At 46.9% G+C, this 14,722-nt stretch overlaps 1 protein-coding gene across 1 annotated transcript; it reads right to left on the bottom strand.

The window, feature by feature from the left end:
- Nucleotides 1-9,679: 9,679 nt before the first annotated feature.
- LOC100191611 (uncharacterized) lies at nucleotides 9,680-14,399 on the bottom strand. The gene is made up of 7 exons (NM_001357843.2): nucleotides 13,790-14,399; nucleotides 12,642-13,122; nucleotides 11,161-11,216; nucleotides 10,961-11,091; nucleotides 10,767-10,863; nucleotides 10,469-10,693; nucleotides 9,680-10,259 (listed from the first exon to the last, which is right to left on the bottom strand). The coding sequence occupies exons 1-7, from the start codon at nucleotides 14,306-14,308 to the stop codon at nucleotides 10,257-10,259; spliced, it is 1,512 nt and encodes a 503-aa protein (NP_001344772.1). The 5' UTR covers nucleotides 14,309-14,399; the 3' UTR covers nucleotides 9,680-10,256.
- Between the last annotated feature and the right edge of the window lie 323 nt (nucleotides 14,400-14,722).

Genomic DNA, 14,722 nt, shown 5'->3' with positions numbered 1-14,722 from the left:
TGAGTCGTGCAAGAGATATACAGCAACAAATCTTCAGCCGGTTGAGTCGGCGTAGCTCGCCGGGGCGGTTTCAATACTGGTGGTGTTGTCAAGAATTTTTCAGTGCGTCTAGAGCTTCTTGTGCTTCTGAAGTCCACTGAAACTTGTCCACCTTCTTGAGTAGCTTGTAAAATGGCAAACCTTTCTCTCCCAGCCTGGATATAAATCTGCTCAGAGCTGCCATACATCCAGTGAGTCGCTGAACCTTCTTTTGTGACCGAGGAGCTTCCATCTTCATGATAGCTTCAATCTTATCTGGATTAGCCTCAATTCCCCGGTGGCTGACGATAAACCCGAGCAACTTTCCTGCTGGTACCCCGAAGACGCATTTTTCAGGATTGAGCTTCCATCTATATCTTCTCAGGCTGTTGAAAACCAGCTGTAAATCTTCGATGAAGTTTTCCGAATTCTCTGTTTTGATCACCACGTCATCTACGTAAGCTTCCACACGCTTGCCCCAGTGATCGACTAGGCATGTTTGAATGGCTCTCTGATAAGTCGCTCCAGCGTTTTTGAGGCCGAACGGCATGGAGGTATAACAGAAAGCACCAAACGGAGTGATGAACGCCGTTTTTTCCTCGTCTTCCTTTGCCAAACTAATCTGATGATACCCGGAATAGCAATCTAAGAAAGACAGCACGGAACATCCTGCGGTGGAATCCACCACTTGATCTATCCTCGGGAGCCCGAAGGGATCCTTCGGACAGTGTTTGTTGAGATCAGTATAGTCGACGCACATGCGCCAATCCACTTTATTCTTTTTGAGTACAAGAACAGGGTTGGCCAACCACTCGGGGTGTAATACTTCTCTAATAAACCCAGCCGCGACCAAGCGAGCTAACTCGGCACGAATGGCCTCTCTCTTGTCGGGCGTGAAACGACGTAGCTTTTGCCGGATCGGCCTCGCCTGGGGATAGACCTTCAATTTGTGCTCGGCCAGTTCTCTTGGGACTCCCGGCATATCCGCGGGTTGCCACGCGAATACATCTTGGTTATCTTGCAAGAACTGGACGAGCGCGCTTTCCTATTTGCCATTCAAACTGGAGCTGATGATGGCCGTTTTGCGCTCATCGGCGAATCCCAGGTTGATTCGCTTGGTTTCTTCAGTCGGCCTCATAGAGTTTACGGCATGAGCTTCGTTTGCCGATATGGCGAGGTCTTCCTCAGGCTTAGAGTTCGCCGACGTAGAAGGAACCGTTGACGGCTTGGTGGTGAGGGCTGCTTGAATGGCCACTCGGAAACATTCTGCGGCGCCTTGGAAATCGGCGCGCACAGTTATGATTCCTTGCGGTCCTGGCATCTTCAGTATCATGTATGTATAGTGTGGAATGGCCATGAATTTAGCCAACCCCGGCCTCCCGATGATGGCGTTGTACCCGCAGTCGAAGTTCGCCACCTCGAACCTCAGGAACTCAGTTCGGTAGTTTTCCGGAGTTCCGAAAGTGACCGGCATGTAGATGTGGCCCAGCGGGTATTCCCCTTCCGTCGGCACGATGCCGAAGAAAGGGGTGTCCGACTCGCGGAGCTCTTTGAGGTGAACTCCCAAGCCTTGGAGTGTCCGGGGGAAGGTGACGTTGATGCTGCTCCCCCCGTCCACTAGCACCTTCTTTACCCGGCTTTCTCGGATCACCGGATCGACGAGAAGCGGGTATTTGCCTGGATGGTCGAAGTTGAGCCATTGATCTTCCCGAGTGAAAGTAATCGGGTGCTCCGACCACCGGTATGGGGCGGGAGGACCGGTGGTCGCCACCAGTATCTGGCGGTCGTTGAGCTTTTGTTGTCTTTTGTTCTCCTGCGACCCATGTCCGCCGAAGATGACGTTGACCTCCCTGTCAACGCGCGGGAAAGCTCCTCCTCTCCCCTCCTCCGGCTGATGGGGCTGTCGTGGTTCATCTGGTCCTCCCCTCGGCGGAGGAGGCGGTAGAGGTTGGAAGGGTCGGCCATGCCCGACGGAGTGCTTGAAGTCCCGGCAGTTGCGAAGAGTGTGGCGCATGTCCTTGTGGTATGGGCACTGGGCATCGAGGATGTCGTCCAGCGTGCGTTCGCCTCCGCGAGGTCCTCCTCGGGCACGAGAGGCAGGTGGTCCGGCGGCGTGCACTTCTTCGCGAGGCCTCTTCTCCCAGCGTTTGTCGGTCGGCTGGTTCGTGTCACGTCGCGGTGCTGCTGGTGCGGGCTTCGCTCCTCCGATGAGGTCCTGAGCTCGCTCATCGGCGGTGATGTAGAGGTCGGCTTCCCGGAACAGCTCCTCGGAGGTAGTCGGCGCCTTTTGTAGTATGGCTCGGACGAAAGCCGAGTCATTGGATCCTCTGTAGAAGTCCTCAATCACGGCCGCTTCCGTGACCTCGGGGATGCGATTTCTCATGGTCTGGAACCTTTTGAGGTACGACCGGAGAGTCTCATCCCCTCGGCGCTTGATGGATTTGAGGTCCCATGGTTGCGCCGGTTTGTCGGAGAGGGACTGGAAGTTGGCAGTGAAGCGTCGACTGAAGTCTCCCCAGTCGTCGATGCAGTGTCGGGGTAGGTGTCGCAGCCACTGCAGCGCATCTTGCCCAAGGACAATGGGCAAATACGCGGTCATGACGTCCTCGGATGCTCCGGCAGCTCGAGCAGCGGTGGTGTAGACGGCTAGCCAACCCCCTGGATCCTGCTTAGGTTCATATTTGTCGACATTGGATACCTTGAAGTTGGGAGGCCATTGGATGGCCCTAAGGCGCGGAGTAAGAGCGGATACTCCGCACGTGTCCTCCTGCCGTCGGGGACGATGTCTGTCCCGGGGAGGGGAGTGGTGGTGGTGGTTCCTCGACCGTCCCCAGGTGGTACCGCCAGTTGAGGCTGTTGCCGACTCAGTCCTGGTGGGCTGGCTTTGAGTCGGGAAGCCGTGATCTCGGTCATACTCCTCCCGACGGCGAATTTCGTTTTCATGCCGCCGTTCGCGCGAAGCATTGATAGAGCTTCGCGCGTCTCGACGACTGTTGATGGCGTGTCGCAAATCGTTCGGTGGGTGAGCGAGCGGTAGAAGATGGTTGGCCGCCTGAGTGAACAGGCGTCGGTATCCCTCGGCATCGGGAGTCCGAGGAAGTCCGTCAGCTATCCGAGCCAGAACGCCTCCGACTTCGCTCGGCGTGTTCATAGCTCGGGCGAAGTCGGGGTTCAGGTTGCGCCCGAAGAGCGGGTTCTCCCGGCGTTGCCTCGCATCCTGCTCGGCTTGCTCCTGAGTCCGTCGGCGATCACGTCGTCGGGAGTTCCTTCGTTCCCTGAAGACGCGTTCTTCCGGGGTTTCTCCTATCTCCGAGACCTCGTCTCGCGAGACAGGCTGCTCCGGATCCCGTTCTCCGGCCGCGTGATGTCGTCGAACGTTCCTGCGTCGGTTCCTCCGTCGGCGGGATTCTCGTTGAGGTGGTTCTTCTCCAGGCGCGGTCGGTTCGTCGTCAGAGACGGCGGGTGACTCCACTCTCCCGATGAAGAGGACGTCGGGGTAGAATGGTGCTGCTGTCGTGGCGACTTTCTTTCCGTTCTCCTTTGAGGTCGGAGGAACGGAAAGAACGACTTGCCTTTCCCTGGTCTCCTTCTTCCTCGCGATCCGTGTCCATTCCTTCGTCGGGGAAGTAGACAGCGAAGTCTTCCGGGTCTGCGAGCTTTCAGCTCCAGCCTTCCCGGAGATAATCTTTTTCCGAAGAGCCGGAGGTAGCGTCTTTCCAGCATTTTCGGAGTTTGTTGGAGGAGACTTCTTTTCCGGCAGATCTGCGAGGCGGTGTAGAATTCCCTCTTCATCCGCTACAGATGAGATTGTCCCGAAGCAGAATACAGATCCGGGACGCACGGTGATCTTGCTGTGGAAGGTGACGGCCATTGAGCTAGCTTGGGTCGTCGACACACTCCCTACCTAGCGCGCCAGCTGTCGGTGTTTTGGGTCCGACCGCACACCTGGGGTTACCCCTCAAGGTGTTTTTAGGAGTAGGACGGTGTCAACGACTGTAGCAAAATGGTTCGCGTCGATTGCACGAGGGACAGTGGACAAGATTTACAGGTTCGGGCCGCTTAGAGATGCGTAACACCCTACGTCCTGATGAGTATTTGAGTGTGATTACAAGAGGGCCCTCTGGAACGGAGGCACAGAGAGTTTACGTGGGTGGCTAAGTAAAGTAGGGTCGATCGATCTGAAGGGGTGCCCCCTAGGCCTTATATACTCGACCGTGGGGCAGTACACGTGGATATGATAATCAACAAGTAGCTGAAAGATAGTAAACCTCTTGAGTTTATCCCTACGTAACCCTTGCCGACTTATCCTCGCATGGTTCTATTGCATGGGGGGCTTCAGCGCGGGAAAGTCGGGTCTCTGTTGCGATTTACTCGCCCGACGTTGTGGGCCGTCCGGGTTTGCTCCAATCCAGTCTTACGTCTTCTCTGCTTCGTTGATTGTCTCTCCCCAGGCCCACGAAAGAACGACCTTACGATTTATTGGGCCCTTGGGCCTTTCGTAAGGTCTTTTATCTCTTTAGTGGACCCGGGGGATATCTATCCCCCACAGATCCTTTGGAGGAGACTGACATAGGAGACGGTAAAACTCTAAGGCCGATTTTTGTAAACAAGACCCTGGAGACCGATCCTAGAGATGAGATGATCGGTCTATTGAAGGAATATTCAGATTGCTTTGCTTGGAATTACACTGAGATGCCTGGATTAAGCCGAGAGATCGTAGAGCATCGGCTGCCTATTAAGTCCGGTTTCAGACCTTTCAAGCAGAAAGCTAGAACATTTCGTCCAGATCTTCTCCCACGAATCAAGGACGAAATCCACCGGCTCCTAGAAGCTGATTTTATTAGACCGTGCAGATACGCAGAATGGGTCTCCAATATTGTGTCGGTGGAGAAGAAGGAGTCAGGTAAGCTTAGAGTATGCATTGATTTTCGCAATTTAAATAGAGCAACTCCTAAAGATGAGTATCCCATGCCCATAGCCGACACATTAATCAATAATGCATCAGGAAATAGAATTATTAGCTTTCTTGATGGTAATGCCGGATATAACCAGATCTTCATGGCCGAAGAGGATGCGTCTAAAACGGCCTTTATATGTCCAGGCTTCATTGGTTTATTTGAATGGGTTGTCATGACATTTGGTCTTAAAAATGCTGGTGCTACTTATCAGAGAGCTATGAATTTGATCTTCCATGAGTTGTTAGGAAACACTGTGGAAGTCTACATTGATGATATTGTAGTCAAATCGGCTGAGTTTAGTTCTCATATAGCTGATTTGTGCAAAGCCTTTGATAAAATGTGTCGTTATGGTTTGAAAATGAACCCACGTAAATGTGCTTTTGGAGTGTCGGCTGGTAAGTTTTTAGGATTTATCATCCATGAACATGGTATAGAAATAGACCCTGACCGAATCAAGTCTATTCGGAATGTGGGACCTCCGACCTGTAAGGTCGAAGTGCAGAAGTTTCTTGACAAGGTGAATTATTTACGAAGGTTTATTTCTAACCTAGCCGGGAAAATTGATGCCTTCACCCCTATCCTTCGGCTTAAGAATGATGCCGAATTCGCTTGGGGGCGGAGCAGCAGGAAGCATTTGATCTCATTAAAAAATACTTGTCTTCGGCTCCTGTATTAAAAGCACCACGAGCAGGAGTACCATTCCGATTATACATTGCAGCTGAAGATAAGGTTATTGGGGCTGTTTTAACACAAGAAACTGAAGGAAAGGAACATGTGGTGACATATCTAAGTCGGAGGTTGGTGGATGCTGAAACGAGGTACACTTTTATTGAGAAGTTATACTTATGCTTGTTTTATGCATGCACCAAGTGTAGATGTTATTTACTGTCTAGTCATTGCACTGTTTCTAGTCAAGCCGATGTAATTAAATACATGTTGCATAACCCAATTATGAGTGGTAGAGTTGGTAAGTGGGCTTATGCACTCATAGAATATGACTTGGCCTATGAACCATTGAAATCTATGAGAGGCCAGGTCATAGCGGATTTTATTGTAGAACATCGAATTAATGATACTCATAAACTAGACATGTCATACCTCACTATTACTCCTTGGACTTTATATTTTGATGGATCGGTTTGCAATGAAGGGCAAGGGATTGGCATTGTGCTTGTTTCACCAAGTAATGTCTCCTTTGACTTCTCTAGCCGATTGAAAACTTATTGCACTAACAATCAAGCCGAATATGAAGCCCTTTTGTTTGGTTTAGAACTTTTAAATTGTATGGGAGTAAAACATGTAAAGGCATTTGGTGATTCTCATCTAGTCGTCCAACAGGTGTTAGAAGAATATCAATGTTTTGATGATACTCTAAATAGTTACCTTGAAAAATGTTGGAGCATAATCCATTCTTTTGACGAATTCAGTATTCGACATATCTCTAGAATTGAGAATCATAGAGCTAACGATTTGGCACAAAATGCATCAGGTTATCGGATAAAGAGAGGGAAATTTCACAATACTGAAAATCTGATAACCAGTGCAAGACCAAATCCCTAGGTCGCGGACCGTCCGCGTGAAGACGCCGGACCGTCCGGGGTTACCAGGAAAGTTCTCCTAATCGATTCGGCTGATAATGAAGCCGATGCAAGAGATTGGAGGATGCCCATAACAAATTATTTACGAAATCCCAATGTCAGGACAGATAAGAACATTCGGCGTACAGCTTTCAAATATGTTTTGATGAGTGATGAGCTTTACCGCCGAATAGTCAACGACGTCCCGCTTAAGTGCTTGGGCCCAGATGATGCTATATTACCCATGGCCGAAGTACATGAAGGAATTTGTGGTACCCATCAATCGGCTCCAAAGATGAAGTGGCTATTGCGAAGGTCTGGTTTTTATTGGCCTAATATGATAGTTGATTGTTTCAAGTACTACAAGGGTTGCCAAAAATTCGGCGACCTACAGTTGGTCCCTGCAGCCGAATTACATCCAATCATCAAGCCTTGGCCTTTCAGAGGATGGGGATTAGACTTTATTGGGAAAATTCATCCTTCATCATCAAAGGGGCATCGGTTCGTGTTAGTTGCCACTGACTACTTTACCAAATGGACTGAAGTCGTTGCTCTAAAGAACATGACACACAAGGAGGTAATTGAGTTCGTAACTGAGCATATTATTCATAGATTCGGCATTCCCCAGACCTTGACTACAGATCAAGGGACTTCTTTTATGTCAAAGGAGGTACGTGAGTTTGCTGAATTATATAGAATTAAGTTGCTTAATTCATCTCCATATTATGCTCAGGCCAATGGACAGGCCGAGTCTAGTAATAGGACATTGATTAACTTGATAAAAAAGAAGATATCGGATAATCCTAAGCATTGACATAAGATTTTGTCCGAAGCTTTGTTGGCTCACAGAATATCTAAACATAGTGCTACTAAAGAGTCTCCTTTTGAGCTTGTCTATGGGTAGGAGGCAGTGTTGCCTGTGGAAATAAGTTTGAATGTTGTCAGGTTCGCCAGACAAAATGATCTAACCATCACTGATTATTACAATTCAATGATGGATAATATTGATGAGGTGACCGACAAGAGATGATAGCTTTGGGAGCAATAGAAAAGGACAAGATCATGGTAGCCAGGGCCTACAACAAGAAGGTCAAAGCAAAGTCATTTCAAGTAGGGGACCTGGTGTGGAAAACCATCCTGCCTCTAAGGAATAAAGACCGGAAGTTTGGGAAATGGTCGCCAAGCTGGGAAGGTCCTTATAAAGTAAAACAAGTAATATCTGGTAACGCCTATTTACTACAGACATTACAAGGCAAGGATTTACCCAAAGCTTTGAATGAGTGTTTCCTCAAGTAGTACCATCCTAGTATGTGGCAAGATGCTTAAGAAAACCGATGTGATCACATTGAGTTAAAATGCTTTTGGTTTGCCTAGCTCCACCAAAAGGCAGGGGGCATATGTTTGGCACCAAATTGAGCGTGCGGACGGTCCGGCCCTGAGGCCGGACAGTCCGCGGTCCAGACAGTCCGCGCCCGTGGGCCGAACGGTCCGCGCGTGCGCAGAGTAGATTAGGGTTCCGAGTTTTGTGCTACGGTTGTTAGCTAGATTCGCGGAATTAGCTCGGAATTCAGTTGTGTAAAGGGTCCACCCCCTCTTCTATAAATAGAGAGGTATACGACCGATTTATCATAATCAATCGAACATACAATCAATACAATTTACATTCTATCCTAGGAGTAGTTCTAGTCTAGTTTACGTTTAGCCTCTCGATCTCCAAATTCTCCGCTTCTCCTCGACTCTACGTCGATTAGAAGAGTCTAGGTCGGTCTACCCGAGCCTAGACATCACCTAGGATCTCTTCTCCCCGACGGGGTCCCTCCCGGGAGCAAGATCCAGGTCGCCGTCGGCGATCTTTTGCCGCCCCTGTACACGCGCGGACCGTCCGGCCCCAGGGCGCGGACCGTCCAGCCGTCAGGCAGGAGCCCTAGCCTCGCACCAGGCCGCGGACAGTCCGCCCCTGTGCAGAGAGCACCACCGCGCCTCGCACCAGGCCGCGGACCGTCCGGCCTCTGCGCGCGGACCGTCCGTCCCTGTGCAGAGGGCACCGCCACGGTTTTTGTTGAGTGTTTGGCGCTCCAAAAGGGTGTCAACAGTTATCTATGCTTGCGGTAAGAGTGCTTCTTTAGTGCTGGAGGTCCGCATCGACGATCTCATCATCATTGAGAACGTTTGGTTTAAAATGAGTGATTTGAGTTTACTCAGTTTTATCTTGTTATTGAGGTGTGTCATGAGGACAATAGGATCACATTATCACTTATGTGAACTGCATTTGAAGTTAGACGTCGTCAAGATTGACAAGTAATTTTAGTAGAGGACGAAATATGAGTAAGTCATGTAATCCTAAATTGTAGTTCTTTTTTTATATTGGTAGCGTTGACCTCGGTTTACAAAGTTATCCTCTTGAAGCGTGTTTTTTTGCTCTGTTTTTTTATGATCGATATGTGTCTAAATAGATAACTAATATATCATGGTTTGGTTTTTTCCGGTTTCGATTTGGAGCGTCCGCCCCAAGTCGTGAATGGCAACATGATCAATCTCGTTCATTCGATGACTCCACTTATAAAGAATTACTAGCCAATTGTCTGTGTTTTGCTACGTTTGTTATATATCATATAAATAAGTATTAAGTATTGAGATATTTATTTAAATATATTTATTATTTATTTTTAAACACTAAGATATATGTGGTCTGGTCCTCCAAATTTCTAGAGCAAGGGATCATGGGTTCTTGAGTGCTCCTTCTGTACTATTTTTTGTGCGGTGTAATAGCTGCGCGGGCAGGGTCTGGATGCTAGGCAGGCGCAGTAACTGGCTACGCAGACGCTAGGGGTCCACACGATAGCTGAGTGCTGCCCGGGTGGCCGTGGGGCCCAAAGGGCATATGGCGCCAAGGTGGAGCGCCACGTGAGAAGTCTAGAGTGTCATCACGAAGGTTGAAGTCATAATATCACAATGTGACCGCATTAGGTTTCTTAATAGAATGGTATAGATATAGATTTTTTATCAACTTGACTAGAAGGGTTCAACATCCTTAGCAGTCGTTTGTCCTGAATTCCACTCAGGAATAGTTCTAACTGATCAAGGCTTACAAAAAATACACAAACAATCTGGCTAGAAACCATTCCATGTCACAGTTTCAAAAAATCTTGCTAGAAACTATTCCATGCCACAGTTTCAAAGGAACCGAACCAGATACAGCTATAACTGACAATAAGCTCTAAATTTTACACTATAAAATTTAAGGATACGATCAAATTAAAATCAAGCTATATTTCTATTTATTTTTAACTAAAATTTATTTATAGTCCAACCATTTTATGAAGAACCATTTAGATCTTGATCCATTGCCACCACCCCTACGTACATCTACTACGGGCTGGTGGGCCAACGGTAGGTGCGGAATGAGTCGTGGTTGGCGTCCCAGATGTAAAGTGCAAAAAATGGTTCCGAGCAAATAAACAATCCGACGACGACGAATACATCAATTTCAACGGTGCATACTTCAGCCGTCAAGATCTCAATGACAAACAAAAGAGACATCAGGAGTGTCATCGTAGATTAACACCGGCCCAAGAACACCCATGCGACTATATGCCCTCCATATCTTCAGGACGTCTCATTCGGCACGGCACTGCTCTGACTGTAGTCCCTCTAATCTGATAGCATTCCAGAAGTGCCCAAGCAATCGTCACCACGATGATTGTTACTGCAAATGAAAGGCAACAAGTTACTCACCAGCCTTATCAAGATCCCAACATAGAAGACTGATAACATAACACTATATGGCTCAATTTATCTTGAGCAAATCAGCAGTTGGCTGGTTCAGGATAGTAAGAACTTTAACAGTCAATTTTCTAATTTCAACTATGAAAACAGTAAGATTTAAGCAATGGGGATTCAAGATGCTCTCTCTACCTGTGGTGCCGGTGGAGGCTGCTCCTGTGCTGGTGGAGGCTGCTGCTGCTGCTGTTCCTGTGTTGACTGCTGCTCATAGTTACCATAACCAGGGTATCCATAGTAGTTTTGAATGCTTGGGTCTTGTGCATTGGGTGCACCATAGCTATAACCTTCATTACCCGGCTGTTGGTATCGATAATAGTTGTTCCCATTATACTGGCTGTTGGCATCATGCTGAGAAGCCTGATGGAGAATCATCTTGGATCTGTTAGGTAAGTGAGAATTCAGCAAAAAATAAGATTCCATCACACAATACCTGTCTGTTTTGAGTACTACGGCCCCATGAAAGCCGAGCTTTCTGTCCACCAATCTGACTCCCATTCAGCATTTGGATGGCTTCCTCAGCACATGACCTGAAAACATGGTAACCCAATCAAGTAACAAAGAATTAACTCACATGTATCAGTGTCAGAACAGTTAATTAAAGAGCTTTAAGCATTTTATGTCAACCTGCTGGTAAATTGAACAAATCCACAATGCTTGCCTACAGGAATCTTCACATAGGAAATTTCTCCGTACGGAGTAAAAATTTGCCTTAGATACTCCTCGTCTACATTGGAATCTAACCCACCCACAAAGACCTATTGCAAAATAATGAATATAAGGTAACAGGAATTCTAAGTCACCTTTTTGAAAAAAAGCCCACTTACTGTTGTATTGTTGGGATCATTCTCTGAACAATTGCCTTGAGAACTCTGGTATGCACCTGCATTGACAAAACAAACCATGAGCAACAAAGTTGGCAAATTGAGTGGAAATTCAGAACCCCAAAATAATAACATCAGAATACTGGACATCTATATTCTAGCAACCAAAAGTAATAACTTAACATATTCTAGTAAGTAATGATCCAAAATAGTGAACATCATTTGTGGTAATGTAAGTAAACAAAATAAATAAATAGTTAGCATTCCATGAGGCCAGAGGAATAATACAAGAAATGCTTGCTTCAACTAAACTGTCAGTAGTTAAGCTCAGATTATCTACATGATACCCTGTATCTTTAAATCACCCTAGGCACGAAGTGGAACATAGCTGTACTATTTCGTTTATTAATTTTTTTATCTTATTCCAAGGCATCAATTGTCAATGAAATGTTTGAAATAAGAAATCAAATATTACTGTGTTGCCAGGCTACCCAAACTCAGATAAGCAGGATATATAACTACAAAGTGCATTCAGGACAGATTAATGAGATAAAAGCAAATAGAATCTGCAGCATGAAATAAACCAGATAAAATGCATAAGTGCAGGCACAAGCAGCGGAGAGTTGAACAGAAAAATGAATATTTTCTGCACCACAGGAGAATTTGTAGTGCCATTATAAAAATGGTACATTGGGGAGACCAGATAAGCTACAGATGAAATTAAGAGCTTCCTGCACTATACAGAACAATGTGGACCAAACAAACATGTTCCAGGTGACATAGGTGCAGATATAAAAATCCAATCCAAATCCAAAACCAAAGACGAGGGAAAAAGGAATATATAAAAAACATTACAAACCCCATATAAAAATTATACATGTTAGCTATCACAAGTAGTGGAACATGATGGGAAGTATTTTTTCAAATTAAACTGAAAGCGTTGGAGGACTGGAAAGTAAGCCAGATAAATTGATGTCTGAGGGAAAGTACAAATATATAGCATAGTTAGCCCTCTAAAGTACTTTAGAACCAAAATCTCACAAAATGAAAACACTGACCTAACCGAGTCACAGGTTACAGGAGACATCTGAAGACATTTCCAGGCCCTAAATGCAGATGGCATGGCATCCTGCTTTGAGAAACACGAATTTTGTTCAGTGGTTTTATTACTTTGTTGTGTTAAGTTATTCCAATCTTAGACTTGGAACGGAAAGAGCTGGAAGGAAATGTCTGTTTACAGAAAGAAGCTATGCCAGCTACGCTGCGATGGAATGACTAGAAAGAAAACTGTTATGGAAACACTATCATCCAGCAAGAAAATGGAAAAAATAAACCAGAATATGTATAGGGGTTTAGTTTCCAAGATACAGAGATGCACTTAGATGCTCCAATAATCAGGACCCTGCAGGATCCTAAACAAGCAAGTATAAAACAATAGAAAATAATTTTTTAAACCAATGGGAAGATGTTCCACAAGCACAAACCATTAGTTGCATATGTCTGCTGAGCATCTGTATTCTTCTTGCTAGCTGCAGCCCCAATCCTCATTTTCCTTGTAGATAACATCATTCCATTCATCTCGGTCATAGCACGTGCCTGCTCATTCAGATCTCCAAAATGCACGAACCCATATCCTTTAGGCCGTCCAGTGATCCTATCAACAACAACTTTAGCTCCTCTAACTGAAGGATAGTTAGCTCTGAACACATCTTCCAACATGGAGTCCGTAACATCAGGGGCCAAATCACCAACAAATATTGCATGGTCAGAACCATTATCTCCACGCTTATCCCCAGTGCTAGCAGAAGCCCAATTCAGCTTAAAAGCCATCTCAATATTCGGCATCATCTGCCCATTGAAGTTCATCAGAGTATGTTCTGCAGCGGCTTGAGAGTAAAACTCAATAAAACCATAACCTTCTGAGTGCCCAGTCTGCTTGTTCCGTATAATTTTCACAGAGGCAATCTACAGTTACTTGAGAGTATTAGTCCAACAATAAATAATTTAACAAAAGAATTAGGATTCCATTAGAGAACAAGCAAAGTAGATCAACTAAAATACATCAAAACGGACTTATATATTATGTAATCGTACATTCAACTTCCAAATTTGCAAAATCAAATAGTATATATGAACTAGCAACAAGAATAACATGGAAACTATAGCACCTGCCTTACGAAACCTTGGTATAAGTTCATTGAAAATAAGTCAATGTGCTCACCTAAAGAATGACTTATTATCAGTTCATGAAGAGATGCTTGCTCATTATGCATGGCAGAGATAAGCATTAAAAGTTAACAACAGAAAAAAAACTGGCATCTGTGCCTACAGCTTACAATCATAGTCGTATGCATGTTTCTGGGCCTAAAACCTAACACGTTGGTTGAAATAGCATATAACCATGCAAGACATGGCGCCCCTTAGCTCCTATGAGAATAAACTAGACTAGATGATCTAATATACAATGCTATAACAGAAAGGGTACCCTAACAGAAAACATAATAAATAAACAGTATAGCACCTACAGCCGCGAGAATATCAAAACCAAATTAGCCAAACCAATCGTACAAGGGTCACTCTAAAATTCCCAATGTCACGGCTTTTAGGTAGGGGAGATAGAGAGAAGAATCACCTGCTGGGCCACAGGCGCGAAGGCGTTGTAGTGGAGATAGTTCTCGTCCATCCAGTACTGAAGATCTCCAATCCACAGGGTCCTGACCTCACCGCTTCCCGGCGTTGTCCCATACTGCGGTGGCTGCGCGTACTGCGGCGGCTGCGCGTACTGCTGCGGCGGAGGCGCGTACTGCGGCGGCGGAGGCGCGTACTGCGGCGGCGGAGCGGCGTACTGCTGCTGCGGCGGAGCGGCGTACTGCTGCTGCGGCGGAGGGGCGTACTGCTGCGGTGGTGGAGCGTACTGCTGCATCTGAGGCGGGTACTGCGGCGGCGGTGGAGCGTACTGTTGCTGCTGCGCCCACGGCTGTGGGGGACCCTGCTGGTAGTACTGAGGCGGTGGCCCCTGCTGCTGCTGCTGCTGCTGCTGGTAGTACGACGGCGGTGGCGCCTGCTGCTGCGAAGCCGTGGGAACCCCGGATCCCTGCGGAGGAGGCGGGCCGTGTTGCCCGTTCATCGGCGGTTGGTGCAGCGGCTGCATCGCTTCCCCGGCGAGGCAGAGAAACCCTAGGCGTGGAGACGAAAGCGAGAGAGGAGGGCTTTCGAATCTTTATGCGGTAAAAACGAGGCGGAGGCCGCGGAGCCCGGAGCGCGTGGGCGGGCCGGGGCTCATATGGGCCGGGCCGCCGCGTCAAAATCTTGGCTCCTGCAGCCCTCCGCCATTCGGTTCGTGGTAGCCCTCTCATGCGCGCAGCGCGCTTGACCAGATGTGACGTAAGATTTTTTGGTGGAAGCGTGTATAACCTTATACAGGGAGAGTAGTCTTTTTCTCCCTTTTTGTGTTGGTCACATAAGTATGTAAGTATGGAACCAAATCTAAACATATTATGAGTCCATAAACACATAGGTATAAAACAAAATGTAAGTATATTACGTTGTTTTCGATAGTTCATAT

Source organism: Zea mays, chromosome 2, assembly GCF_902167145.1.
Source record: "Zea mays cultivar B73 chromosome 2, Zm-B73-REFERENCE-NAM-5.0, whole genome shotgun sequence".
NCBI classification, from domain to species: Eukaryota; Viridiplantae; Streptophyta; class Magnoliopsida; order Poales; family Poaceae; genus Zea; species Zea mays.
This window is presented reverse-complemented; position numbering and strand designations above follow the sequence as displayed.

What these genes read in the sequence shown, in the direction of transcription:
- LOC100191611 (NM_001357843.2), bottom strand. Translation starts at nt 14,308, where the DNA reads ATGCAGCCGCTGCACCAACCGCCGATGAACGGGCAACACGGCCCGCCT. An exon ending in GCAGACATATGCAACTAATG is followed by an intron (nt 11,217 to 12,641) that starts GTTTGTGCTTGT and finishes TTGTCAATGCAG; the next exon opens with GTGCATACCAGAGTTCTCAA. An exon ending in ATGATCCCAACAATACAACA is followed by an intron (nt 11,092 to 11,160) that starts GTAAGTGGGCTT and finishes ATTTTGCAATAG; the next exon opens with GTCTTTGTGGGTGGGTTAGA.